The 15,171-nt window shown below is 34.6% G+C and overlaps 1 protein-coding gene across 1 annotated transcript; it reads left to right on the top strand.

The window, feature by feature from the left end:
- Positions 1-8,668: 8,668 nt before the first annotated feature.
- LOC137722116 (protein DETOXIFICATION 53-like) lies at positions 8,669-12,112 on the top strand. The gene is made up of 2 exons (XM_088692018.1): positions 8,669-8,920; positions 10,595-12,112. Exons 1-2 carry the CDS (start codon positions 8,669-8,671, stop codon positions 12,020-12,022), a joined length of 1,680 nt encoding a protein of 559 aa, XP_088548144.1. The 3' UTR covers positions 12,023-12,112.
- Positions 12,113-15,171: the final 3,059 nt, after the last annotated feature.

Below are 15,171 nucleotides of genomic sequence, written 5' to 3' on the forward strand. Positions count from 1 at the left end.
ATCTCTGGAGATAAAGAAGCCTTAATGGATTCTTTAACTCCATGAAAGCTTTCCTTTTGATTTGTTTAAGTTCGTCTTCTTGAGTTCATCATAGATCCATTGGGTGGACCCGCAGTGGCTAGACCTCAGGGGGAACAAAGCAAGAGTAGAAAATGGAAGACATAAAAAATCTGTTTGTGTGGCTATGTCATTGGAGGTTTGGTTGGTCCCCACTACTGAGATTCATGGTACAACGACGAATAGAAAATCACTTTCTCAGTTAAGTGATTTCAACTTCTTCTTGTCTCCAAGGATTCTTGTGTTGAGAATGAATTTCATACTTATAGGAAAAGAAACTCTATATGAGTTTATAAAAAAGTTGAGTCATTTCACATATTACCAATTGTTTTTGTAATGGAATCTCAACTTTCTTCATCCTTGCACGTTGATTCTTAATATAAGAAACTAGCTGAGTGAAGAGATTAGAGCATTTGTGGATGTAAAATTGTGGATGTAAATTATTTTTGAAATTTAATTCTCATTTTGTAAGATCTCAAACTTGTTAAATTGATCTCTTACATGCATATGCATATTCTGCACATAGAAAGATATATTGTTGATGAAAGAGAAACAAACATACAAGTGCATGATACACCGTAAAACTAATACAAAAGTGGAAAACGGGGGGTGGTGGGGGGGGGGGGGGGTGGGTGGGTTAAATTGATCTCTTACATGCATATGCATATTCTGCACATAGAAAGATATATTGTTGATGAAAGAGAAACAAACATATAAGTGCATGATACACCGTAAAACTAATACAAAAGTGGAAAACGGGGGGGGGGGGGGGGGGGGGGGGGGGGGGGGGGTGGGTGGGTTAAATTGATCTCTTACATGCATATGCATATTCTGCACATAGAAAGATATACCGTTGATAAAAGAGAAACAAACATATAATTAAGTGCATGATACACCGTTAAACTAACAAAAAAAAGTGACAAAACGGTGGGTAAGAGGGTTAAGCTGGTTAGTTTTTCATCAAAAGCGGTTTTTGTACCATCCGAAACCCTACACTCACATAGTTTCCACCGTAAGAATTAGGTCATAAACTCGTAGAGTTTTCAAATGCATACTTCTTTAATCGGCAGGATGAAATTATTTGAAATGTAAATTATAATGATGAGATTCACACTGAACTTGGCATGACCTTTATGAATTTACCTTATCTATATATGAGATAATATAAATTAATGAAAGAAGTTAATTTACATTTTCCTCCACCCTCTCGTAAGACCAGTGAAACCAACCAATGGTTGGACCAAATAGTGCTATGCATTATCACACAGATTACTCTCTTCCAACGTGTTCTATGCCTTTTTAAGTACAATGATAATATATAACTATTCCATGGTCTTCCTAAATTATTGGCTCAAACAACTTCTTTTATCATGATTATAAAAAATAATTATATAGCACACGCTCATACATATGCAGGAATCCAAAACACACACAAAAAAGAAAGAGAAAAAGAAGAAGAAAGAATTTAAATAAAACCACCAAAAGCATAGATCTTAATCAACTTATTTACGTATCCAAAAGGTTATTACATGCACAAATATACTTATTTATGAAGCTAGATACATCACAAGTTGGTTAATTATCTGGTAAACTGTCAGTCCATATGCTGAAGCTTTGGTTGGTCCTGCTGGGCATCTTCGTACAACTGAAGGGGTCTCCCTTTTCTGCTGGTCCCAACTGATTGGGAACGTGATGCTGTGATTCTAATATAGCACGCATGCCTTTCTTAAGTACGATTTTTAACCTATACCAACCTTTTGTTTTGTAAATTGCTCATAGTTTTGAGTTTAATCATGCCTACGTTCTATTTAATTTTGTTCTATCTAGTACACCTCTATGGTTCTTAATTATGTCTTTTCTCCATTATTAATGGAACTTTACAGCCGAAAGCTAGCCAATCTCTCCACTTTTGGCCTCAACTTGGTAGCTAATTATCATTTTTTTTTTCACCAACTAGTAATTGATTTAATGGTATCTATCTTCATTTGGTTCAAAAATCTCAAACTCATTTTACTTGAATGCGAGAAGAATATCTGTTTGTGATAAGTTCTATACCTAGTTTGTGGATGTTTCATTGAGCGTGTATTTTCTTGTTGTAAAGTATCTTAAATTTGTAATATAGTATTGCTTGTAAAAGAGAAAATTTATCATTTTTTTTTCCTTATAGCTCCCACTATTTTGTTGTTCGATAAAATTAGCAGCTAGTAATTCTCTGTGAGAATGTGAAGGTAAGAGTCTCATATTGGTGAAAGAAGAAACTTTGCAAAAGCTTATAACAGGTTGGGCTAGTCAGTTTGTTCTATGGTGGAACCTCAACTTTCTTCATGGTATTACATCTATGTTTGCTCACGTGTGAAGCCTAATAGCCACATATGTCACCCAATTTGTGTTGTTTATGTGTTTGACTTGAAAACTCACCGCACGTGAGGTGGCGTGTGAAGATGTGAAGGTAAAAGAGTCTCACATCGGTGAAGAAGGAAACCTTGCAAGGACTTAGGGTTATAGACTACTCCCTATACTACCAATTATTTTTATAGTGAAACATAAACTTTAACTTTCTTCCCTTCCTATAAATGGAGCATAATAAGAACAAGCGCGCAGGCACCTCTCATGTCAAGGTAGCAATGGAGCACATCCTACTTTAGAGCAATTCCACCCCTCTCAAATCTTCTAGGGACTAGGGAATTAAATCCCTCCCACCCACCCCCCCGAAATGCGTTGAGGCGCAGCAGTTGACTGGACATCTAGGGGTAAAGCACTGTTTCGGTGCGGGCTGCAAGAGCGGTACCAAATCGAGGCAAACTCTGAATACTAGATATGACCTCAAAATAACAGGGGTCAAGGTCGGCCAGTGAGACGATGGGGGATAAGCTTCATCGTCGAGAGGGAAACAGCCCGGATCTCCCAAAACTTCTTCACCCCATTCCAATCCACTAGGCTATGGGGGAGCCTAGTTGCTCACCTAGGCTAAAATCGACCAGCCTAACTCCTAGGCTATGCGACGCAAGGTTAACATCATCTACAATTAAAAAATTATAAAAAAAAATTAATTAAAGATACAAAAATATTAAAAAATAACTAAAAATAATTAAAATACAAAAAAAATATAAACAAATAATATTTTTCCCTAAAATACCTAACCATGTTCTTCCACCTTACACCACATTTCAATATTTTCAAATACTTTCAACCTATCTTTTATTATCATCCGAAATTAAAATAAAACTATCTTTTATTATTCGATAAAAAAATATTTAATAATATTCTAATACGAATTGTCTGGGCTATTCAGTTTAGGAGTGGAGATGCACTTAAACAGTTAGTCAGTAACAATTTACTTTAGGGGATTGGATTGCCTATTACCCGGGTGGCTTTTTAGGGGTGTAAATGCTCTTATATAGATGCATGGTTTCTATCAAAAACTTTTGTAATAGATTGAGGGGGGTGTGCTATCCACACAACTCTTTTTACTTCTCACACATCATTTGTTAATTTATGTTATTTAATCTTCTTCAATTCATCTGATCTGATGACCTAGAACTAAAAAGGTGTGTGAGAAGTAAAAAAAAAGTGTGTGAATATCACACCCCGAGATTGATTATAAAGATTATGCTGAGCAATCGATAGGCTCTCGTGTGGTCCTGTCTCCCAATACAAAATGGCATCATATGTATATGTTGACACCATAATTAACCATGGCATGCATGTTTTGTCGACTAAGTTAATGGACACCCCACATTTTAACCCTATGTTGCTTAATTATAATGAGGACTGAGCCAGGACTAATTGCTAATCTTATTGAAGCGGTCCCCTCGAAAAGAGTTAATAAATGTGGAAAGCCTCCTTTTTTAAACCAAACATTTCAGGTAAGTGTGTAGGAAAAGGGAGACATGGTCATGGACATCCATCATTTTGTTCAGCAACCACAAATAATTGAAGTTATGAACCAATTAATGACAAGGAAAAAAGCTAAATGTAGGGGGGAAACGGGAAACCCCTCAATTGTTTATAGTAAAAAAAATAATGCGTCATCAATTTCGTAAATTGAAAATATGTAATGGGTTCTTCTACAATACATCAATGTGCATTATGTATCGTTGTTTAAATGATTAGATGGTGCACAATAGAATTTTTGAAATATAACAGTCCAAAACGAAAACAAAAAGGTGAGACGATATTTGCAGAAAGCTTTCTTTAAGGGCAGTGTTGGGAACACACATTGCTTTCTAGGGTTCTAGCTAAAAGTCACAACTTGGATTTTAAAATGAATCATATATCATGTATGTTGGTTACTTAACCTAATAAAGAAAACAAAAAAGGAGATTAAAGAAAAGGGAAGGGTATGCATGTTCAAGTGGAAAGAAACCAATAGCGACTTGCTGGTCGATTCTGCCTTAATTAACTTTTGGTTAAAGAGACTAAAAAGGTTTAAAGCATTCCACCCATCATTTTATTAGTTAGTTCACCATGCTGCGCATTAAGCAAACGGAATATACAATAGGTATGAACATTAATTTACAAAAAAGTTGAGTGAAAAAACTGAAAGAGAATATAAACGCAAGTACCAAGTATTCTTCTTTCCAATTGTGGTCAGCTTAGTCAAATGAATCCCCAAATGAAAAAGGGTCCGTACGTAGCACAGCTAAAATGGATTCTAAACTCATGGCTTTCTACAAGAGCCTCGTTGTAAAACACGAGACCCTCTGAGGACCCAAAAGACACGTCTCAACACACACACACAGCGGAAGAAAGTTGAGGTGTACTATAATATTAATTGATAGTATAAATAGTAACTTAATTACTTATAAACACATGTAATGTCTTTTCTTTTTCCGATGTGAGATTGATACTCTCAAAAAACCCCTTCGCGTGTGGTGAATTCTCAAGCCTAGCACATGGGCAGGTCGTCTCTGAGATTTCGGGGGTCCTATTTGAAATTTATAAAAACGCCCCTTTTTAAAATAGTTTTTTTTTTTATTTTTTAAATAAGAAAATATATTGGTACTAGAAAATAATAACTTGAATCAAAACAACTTTTAGGACTCACTGATTGTAAGTTTACAAGTGTCTTTAAATAAGTAAAAAGAGTTACAAACATAACCTTCACTAATAATAAAAAACAGTTCAATCTTACGCAACCGAATAAAGAAAAAAAAAGCTTCAAAAACTCCAACTTTAAAGTTTCACTTGAATACATAGCATTATTATATAATAAAATTGAAAAGAAAATCGTTTTTTAAGGTGTTGTTATTAGCACTCCTTATATCTCATTGTGCACTCCAAATATTTATATTTCGAAAAAAAAATTTACACTTACAAAAGTGCACTATTAGATTTTAAAGTGCTAATAAAAGTTTTTTTTTTTTAATATATAACATTATTACATATAAATATAAGATACCAAAAATTTTTGGGGGCCCTTCAAATTTGGGGCCCTATTGCACCTTTCGCTCCCCCTCAACGCCGCCTCAACGAGTGACATGAAGCACGTGTGGCCTTTGAGCTTCACACTCGGGTAACATGCTTTGATACAATGAAGAAAGTTGAGGTTCCACCATAAAACTAATTGGGAATAAAATGAATAGCTCAACTACTTATAAATACATTTAGATCTCCTTTTTTTTTGTTTTTTTGTTTTTTTGGTATTTAAGATTGATACTCTCAACAAAAGGGAGTGATTTAATTTGATATTCCGTCCAATTAGTAAAATCATTTTTAGCTAATCTATTAAAACAGTGCGCATCGGAGAAGAATTTTATGTTTTATGTTAATTAATAATAACACTGGTAAGGAAAATAAAAATCAGGCATTAAAGCAAATGATATCCAATGACAAATAAAAAAGAGTGTGTGAAAGAAGAAAAAAAAATGCATAAATCATTCTCCTGCTAGAAAATGTTATAGAAATGAAAAACGCTTCATAAAGAATCATTCTCAAATAATCCAAATTACAAAATCAACTTGCCTGATGAATTTTATTGCGGAACTATTTGATAATCGAACTCGATCGTCTGCCCAAGTTTCTCAATCTTGGTCGGGGAGAATGTCCCATTATTTGGAGGTTTAAGTGTCCTACTTATGGTCCCTCTCATGCCACCTAGCTAGGTTCTTTCTTTTAACCTTCTAATTTAAGATGAGTGAAGAACAGTTTCCAAGGTAATTTATAATGATATTCTGTGTCACATGTATATGCGTAACAACGTAATAACTAAGTTGCAAGTGTACATAATGAATTAAAATTATGTATGTATTTTTTTCTTAGTATCTTTAATAAAAGTTGTATAAATACAATGAACGACAATAATAGTAGAACATGCCAATTTTTAAAATGCAACCTTGAAAAAGAGATACACCTAATCTTAAGAAGCTACTGCATGCATGTAACAATAAATTATTGTTCTATGCAATTTTAGCGAATTATTTTATTTCATCTTTTATTTGTAACAATATTGTAAATTTGTGGACCTATTGATAACTATAATTATGACATGTCCTGACCTGTAATGTTCAACTGGACACCCCAATCGAGTTGTGCTGACCAATGCCTTAAAGGTGACAAAGCCTTACAGTGATAGTGATGTAGAAAGTGCGAATAACTAGTACAGCGATGGAGATTATTCTTATATAAATAAATGACCCAAATTGAATTCAGAAATTTTATAAACTACATTGAAGTTATTTCTTCATAGAATATCACTATAAAGAGGTTACACTGCAAAATTTTCGTGCGAATTTTATTTGGCTTGAAAAATAACGAAAAAAACGCCGCTTATTTTTAGATTGATGATCACTTTGCTATGCTTAGCGAATTAAGTATTTTAAAATTACTGACATATACCATAATGTAAACAAAAACAAATTTTCTTGGAAAAATCCAAAATTTTGGTGGACATAGACATAGTGATGCGCATGCTTTATAACCATATTTTTCATCTAATCATGAGATACCAAATCTTAAGTGGAATTCTACATGATCAATTTTGAAGGTAGATAGAATCTCTAATCAATATGTCAATCTTAAATGAATTGACATAGAAATTTTGTGCCGCCAATTTGAAATATGAGAAATCTTTTTATTTTTTAAATGCTTTGTTGTGTGGGTTTTAGTAATGCATCAATCATAAATCAGAAAAATTAGTTTCGATTGATTTATTTTGAACAGTGAATCCTACAAATATTATTTCAATAAATAAAAAAAATGAAATTATTTTTGCTCAGCACTGTTAAGTGGTGGTGACCCTCACCGCCTTATTAACTATCGTTAGATGAGTTCTACTATACAAATTATAAGATTTACACTCATATAACAGTAATTAATAAGATGATGAACATCACCACTACTTAAAGGTAACGAGCAAAAATGCAGTCAATAGATGGATTGAAGCAAAAGGAAGTTAAACATTGCCACACATAAGCTATCAAATTTACATCTGACACTTTTGCTGGTCCAATTAACCACGGTACATATATACACACACATATAATACAATTCAAGGCCTGGGAATATGTTATAAGTTGATTAAAGCTTGCTCTCTGTTTTCCACTTTCCTTCCATGTTCAAATTACTGTTCTAAAAAACACCCTAGGCGGCACCTTGGAATCGAGGCGATTTTGTGCAAAACGGCTGGAAAAATTGGGGTGGCTCTAGACGGTGCTAGGTGGCTGGGTGGTTTTTTTTTTTTTTTTTTAATTTGTTTAAAGTCTAAGTTCTAATTATACATTGAAATTTTGTTAATTTTATAGAATAGGTGTGTTGTGTATCAACTTAAATTCCAGGACACTAAAGATAAGTATCTTACATTACTAAATTTTCTTATTGTCCTTCTATTTTCCATTTTATGTTGTTTTAAATTGTGAACTTGTTGTACATGTGTCATCCTACAGTACTCCTCACTATGGTTATATGGCATATATGCTTAATGAGTTTTTAAATTTTGCACTTGTTGAATACTCTTTTTGCATTTTATCATTCTTTTATTATCTTATCCATGGATTTTATACAAGTATAATCTTTTGTAAGTGTCAATATGCACTTATTTACAAGATATACAAAAAATTTAACTAAATTTGCCTAGGCGCTAGGCGCTAGCCTGCCACCCGACTAGCGCCTAACGTTTTTTAGAATCTTAGTTCAAATGCACCATTTCTGCCCTCCTCCTCCATTTTATATGCAATACTAAGCCCAATGCCACGGCCGAGGAGCTCATCTAGTATCTAGCTGATAAAGTGACGGACAATCCAGCAAGCTGCATCTTAATTTGGGGCTTTGAAATTAAATACAAGGTTTGTTTTCGGAATGATATCTCATTTTTTTTAAACAAAATTTTGGGCGCACTTTAAAATCAACTACTAGTGTTAAAATACAGGCTTGGAAACTCTACTTTGTAACAAGGAAAAAACATTAATACCGTACAAACAGGGATTAAGTAGTAAAAATTGGGTTTTGAAGTGCTTGATTTTTGTTAATTATTCTTCTTCTTCTTCTTTCTTTTTTTTGTTGGAGGAGTTTTTGTTTAATATATATCGGACCCCATTAGACAAAGCCGTCTCTGAAACCGGGCCGTGGTTGTACTTTTATAGGATTTTTTTTTGCTGTGTCCCTTCGGATAAACATGTGCCTACCTGGTACTGAATCTCGAGCTATTATAAATGGTGGTGATGCTCAGGACCTTCTGATTCCAAAGCATCATGGAACTGGAGATGGTAATAAGGAAGACTTGACAATGAGAGCTCTAGGCGTGGAAGGCGGCGGCACCACCACCACAATCACTAACACTACTACTACTTTCATACAGAGCTTTCTGCAACGCCTCCACCACCTTACCACAAATGGAGTACTTGTCCCAAATCTGCCACTTACTGAGGTATGCAGCCTACAACCTCTCATTCCCTCTACTTCTCGCTCTCACATACTTGAAGTTCCGTCTCACATTGGAAATGTGAAAATTTGTGAATAATATATGACATCACCGGCCATTAGTTTTGGGCTCAATGGTAAAAACAAATTCAAGCATTAAAGCGGATAATTCACTAGTTAAGTCTAATAGTCACATGTGTTTTACATCATTTTAGTGGTGTACATACACTATTATGGTTGTTGTTTAGAATTCTAAATGTTGAAGCTTAAGCTTTCTTGTTCAAGACTTCAAGTCATGTTTTTTTATTCTTTTAAGTGTAATCTAAACTGCTTGATGTATTTTTTTTGGAGACACAATTCTGAGATTGGCTAACGGATCTAAAGCATAAGTTTGAGGAGCTAATTACTCCCACAATTTACACACACATATGTGGCACCAAGTCTCCACACTCACACGAGTGAAAGGTCTAATTACAATAAGAAATATTTTAGTGTGACAGTCATATAATTACCCGAAGTTTTGAATTCATGCATTACAATATAGTTTAACGGTAAAGCTAATATATTCTAAACATATAACGTATTATTAATAAATAAATACATACTATAACATAGATTAATACCACGTAAATGTTTGTGATCAGGGTATTAAACTTCCCAATTAAAACCCACAATGTTGTCTAGTGACACGTAAGCTGCCCAATGAAGAAATAATTGAGAATCACATGCTTCCCTAATCATAATCAGCTTTTGGTTAGTAATTTATGTTTTGGCCCATTTTTTATATTCACTCACATGATAATGCTGAATAATATCAAGTAGACTAATTTTTAGACTACATTTGTAAACTATTTGATATGTCATTAATAGAAAATAAGCAAGTTAATCATCACTTAAATAATAATCCATATATGAGGTGATTTAATCAACACTTACGTTTCACCAACACATGTATAACGGATTTTATAATTTGTAAATAATAAAACCATATTAAACATCGATTTTAAATAAGATAATAGTAAAGTATACTACTTATAGGTAATAACCTAAATTACTCTCCACTAAACAGAATCATTTTATGGCAGGTTTTTTTTTTTTTTTTTTTGGTCTGACAATGAGTTAGTAATAATATGGTCCAAATTCGCCCTTAGTGAAAATTGAACATAAAATCTCTCATTTACAAGTAAAGGGGAATACTGAGACCGTAGTACTAAGTGACTATTTTTATAGCAGCTTCAGATTTTTTGATGTATGTTGACAAATATTTTTTATTGGTTACATGTTTAAGAGAGCCGATGCCGTGAAGTTTTGTTACCTCGTCAAACATTTATAATCTATGAAAGTTGCAAACAAATTCATTTTAAGTGACTTAATATTTCTATTTCCACGTGTTATATCTTTTAAGTAATTTCTCTCTAAAATTTCTTCCTTTCAACAAATATTTAAGCTTTCGCATGTGTTTGGAGAAGCTAATTTTTTTACTCATGCGTTTTTAGTCTGGATCATTCTCGGTTATGTGAAAAAGTTTTGATCCATCCTTTGCCTAGTGTTGGTTTTCTGGTTTTCCACCTCCACAGTTTTTTATTGGAGGTTGTAGTGGGGGCTTCTTGTAATTTTCCTTTCCAGAAAAAGTAAATTCCATTTTCTAATTACTTTGTGATCCTTTTGTGAATCCATGTAGATAGCAGAAGAGTTGAGATCGTTCCTAAAGATTGCAGGCCCTATAGTGATAACAAGCATGCTTATATACTCAAGATCTGCGGTTTCAATGCTATTCTTAGGCCGTCTAGGGAAAACAGAATTGGCTGGAGGCTCATTGGCTCTAGGGTTTTCTAATATTACAGGCAACTCACTCCTCAGAGGTTTATCAACGGGGATGGACCCCATTTGTAGCCAAGCTTATGGAGCTCAAAGATGGTCAGTTATCAGTCAAACTTTCCAGAAAACCCTTTGCCTCCTCCTCCTTGTATCCATCCCTATCGCACTCTTGTGGCTCAACATGGAGCCCATCTTTATATGGTTAGGACAGGACCCACAAATCACTAGGGTTGCAAAACGTTACATGTTTTTTGCCATTCCTGAATTGCTAGGGCAAGCCCAGCTTCTACCATTGAGAGTCCTTTTCAGAACACAAGGGTTAACCTCCGCACTAACCCTAGCAGCCGCATTTTCAGCCCTCTTTCATTTACCGATGAACTATTTTTTGGTCACATATTTAGATTTTGGGGTTGCAGGTATTGCATTGGGGCTTGCTTGGAACACTTTTCTTTTTAATTTGGGTTTGGTAATTTATCTCGCCATCTCACCTCATGCTTTGAAGCCATGGCATGGGCTCACCATGCTCTCAGCCTTTCAAGGATGGGGGCCATTGCTAAGATTGTCTCTACCCAGTTGTGTTTCAATTTGCTTGGAGTGGTGGTGGTATGAAATTATGTTGTTCATCTGTGGCTGGTTGAGTAACCCACAAGCAAGTGTTGCAGCAATGGGAATTTTGTTGCAAACAACGGGAATGTTATACATTATCCCAATTTCTCTAAGTTCATCCATATCAACGCGTGTCGGGCTATCTCTGGGCGCAGGGCAACCAACCCGCGCACAATGGGCCACCATAATTGGGCTTAGTGTGGCATTTGCTTTTGGGATCTCCGCATTCATTTTTATGACTGCTTTGAGGTCCATGTGGGGGACAATGTTCACAAACGATCCACAAATTCTTGATTTGATTTCAACCACACTTCCGCTTTTGGGTTTGTGTGAAGTGGGCAACGTTCCTCAAACGGCTGCCTGTGGAGTGTTAACAGCTACTGCAAGACCTAAGCTTGGAGTAAAAATAAACTTGTTGGCATTTTACCTAATCGGACTGCCAGTTGCTATTCTTGCAACTTTTACGTTTAAAATAGGGTTTGTGGGGCTGTGGATTGGGCTGCTATCAGCACAGTTGTGTTGTGTAGGTATGATGGTGTACACATTGATCCACACTGATTGGAGACAACAAACAATGAGGGCTGGGCAGCTGAGTCAGGCTATGGAAGTGAAAAACGAGACTGAAGAGAACTTAGAGAGGACAGAGGATGAAGAAAGTGGGCTTCTAACTCCCACTGAACTCTAAGTTTTACAATTGTTTCAGGGATAATTTTCATAGGGACTTCAGTACAAATTAATCATTTGGTTAGAAATCACAACGTTTTTGTTTAGTGTTCTTTTTGGTGTTTACAGCATTGGAAAGAAACCATAAGAAAAAATCAACTTACTTGGTCCTTAATTACGAAATTGAATGTTAATACATCATTTTTTTATCTTATAGCTCCTTTAGATTGGTCTTTATTCAGATTTCAGAGTTAAAAAGGAGAATTATATGAAGAAAATTAAGAAATATAAATGTAAGACGAAACAAATCCCTATCATTTGCACAGACGTGATATGTGGGCATCTCTTGGTATATGAAAAAACTTGAATGACTATAACAATGCAAGGCTAACTGAGCATATATAGGGCACTTCATGTAACTGGTTCAGGTTTTGGAACAAAAAGTGGGTTTTGCAGACAAACTGAAAACTCAGATTTAGCCCTAACATCCGGATTAAAAATTTCGTCCTAGTCAATCATGTAGCCTAAAACCAATATATAAACCACATGGGCCGACTCATACAAGACCTTATCAACAAAAAAAAACAACCAATAAAATTACAGTTATAACCCTATAGTACATAACTGAGAAATATTAAAAATAAAAAAATGTGGGCGTTAAAGTAATTTTATACAAACAAGTTTTTACTTTTTTTTAACCTCACAGCCATATCATCCTCTCACTACCCTCGAGACTCACTCTATCCTTTTCTCTTTCTCTTTAATTGCCAACCCCTTTTTTTATGCCTGCCAACCCGTTTAGAAACAAATAACTCCTCCCATAAAAAAAACTAAGAAACAATATTAAGAAAAATAAAAAATTATTTCTCACAAATGTGGACCAACAATTATAAACTACTTGAAAGTTCTTCCCACCAACAATGTGGGACTAACATGAAGTTTCAACTCAAAACTACATAAAATCTACATTGAATGAAGCATACAGAAATTTTTTGATTCCAAGAGTAAAAAAATTCTGAGAATTTACCGTAGGAATCGGAAACACCTTTCCAATAAAGCATATACAATGGACTTTCATTCGATATGTTCTTACTTTATTTTTTACTAATTATTCATGAAGAAATTTTTTTTCATTCTAATACTACTATTTTTGTTCAAATTGGATAAAAAGAACAAAATGAGAAGGTCCAAGTAAAAAAAGAGCTGAAAGAACAAAACGAGAAGGTAAATAAATTTTTTATCTTTTCTATCCACTCACTAGTAGAAAAAACAACTTGCGTGACGAAAAATATTTCGCCAAGACGTACTTGCGCGACGAAAAATACATTTCGTCGCGCAAAATAGAAAAGAGAGGAGAAAAAAAAAATTGCGCGACGAAGAGTTTCGTCGCACAAGAACACTTCACGCGACGAATAATCGCTGGCATCGCGTAAAGTGAGCAAGAAAATGTGGGGTAATTTTGTTTGGCGCAAAAAACTTGAGCGACGAAAAGGAGAATTTGCGCAGCCAATAATTCGTCGCGCAAGTTCCTATCAGTTTTCATCATTTACTACAAGTGAATCCGAGGAATTAATATCGCATTTAATATAGGTGTTTGCACGACAAAGGCTTCGTCGCGCAAAGGTCCCAACCTACCTATAAATATTCGTTTCTGCTATCCTAATTCTTCACAATTCTATTATCCTTATTCTTCAAAATTATGTTCGTGCTACGATGGTGGATAAGAACAAGGGTGAGAGTGTTTACGATGCCAACCCGCATGATTTAAGGGATCATTTTGAGTTTGCGCATGCGATCGTTGTAGCCATGAGGAATAATTGTCCCACTATTGAGTGGCGTTCTTGGGAAGATGTGCTCAGGAATGTGAAGAAGGCTGTGATGGATGAAATATTAATAAGTATATTATTCTTGATGGATTAATAATTAAGTTTGTGAAATTTTTAGTTATATGTTGAAATTAATTATTTGCATATATGTGTAACAGTGTAAGTATACTCTTGATGATGATACGAACGAACAATTGATTAAGTTGATGGATAATGTGTTGGAGGGAGATTACAATCGATGGCGTTATGAAGTCTTGTGAAATGGACCAGGATCATGCAAATAGTAGTTTTAAATTTATGTTTTGTAAGACAATATTTAAATTTAAGGTGTTTTTTTATATGTTATGTATTCAGACTTAATTAGGTTTCAATTCCTGTTGGTTTTTTTATTGAAACCTAATGTAAGCACCCTATCCTCGGTTTATATGTGTTTACTATCTTCAATGAATATTGTACTTCTGCTGAAAATAATTGTATCGATTAAGTAATTAATTATATATAGACTAAATATTTAAGGCATTCATTATTTATAGAATAATATTTCAGTTATTAATTATTTATAAAATAACTATTTAAAGTATTAATTATTTTTAGAATAAATATTTAAGGTATTATATAATACCTTAAATATTTATTCTAAAAATAATTAATAATTTATTCTTCGCACAATATATTGAGCGACAATAACTTCGTTACGTAAATAATCTTTGCGCGACGAATACATGTGTTTGTCGCACAAAGATTCCTTACGCGACGAAGTTATCGTCGCTCAATATATTGCGCAACGAATAAAATATTAATTATTTTTAGAATAAATATTGCTCGACGAATACATGTGTTTGTCGCACAAAACACGGTCAACGTGGGTTCAAACCTTCCAATTAATTGCGCATTGATGACACATTTTGCGCGACGAATATGTTCGTCGCGTAAAGGTGTCCTAGTGCTATATAAACACAGTTTCAGAGCCCTAGTTTTCAAAAACAAATTTGTTTAAAAAGAATGGCCAAATTTGGAGATGGTTCTGGCAAAAAAAAAACTTGTAGTGCGAATAGAGAGGTATTGATGGAACTTTGACGCAAGTCGCTGGCCTAAGGAGTGAGCTGGCATTGTACAAGTCTCAAATCTCAATGCTTGTACAAGCCCTCAGTTCCTTCAGAATACATCTCCCCAGTTTTTCTGCACCATCGCCCTCACAACCCTTCCACACCAAGCAAGCACAACAATCAGGCCCGTTAACCTCCGACCCAGTCCCCAACCAGTAGCAAGATTCTTCGAATGACATTCCTATAGATTTTTCCGCTTTTTTTTTCATAGTTTTGTTCCCGCTTTCTTTTAAAACTTT

This window comes from Pyrus communis, chromosome 4, assembly GCF_041283825.1.
Source record: "Pyrus communis isolate YQ-2024b chromosome 4, ASM4128382v1, whole genome shotgun sequence".
NCBI classification, from domain to species: domain Eukaryota; kingdom Viridiplantae; phylum Streptophyta; class Magnoliopsida; order Rosales; family Rosaceae; genus Pyrus; species Pyrus communis.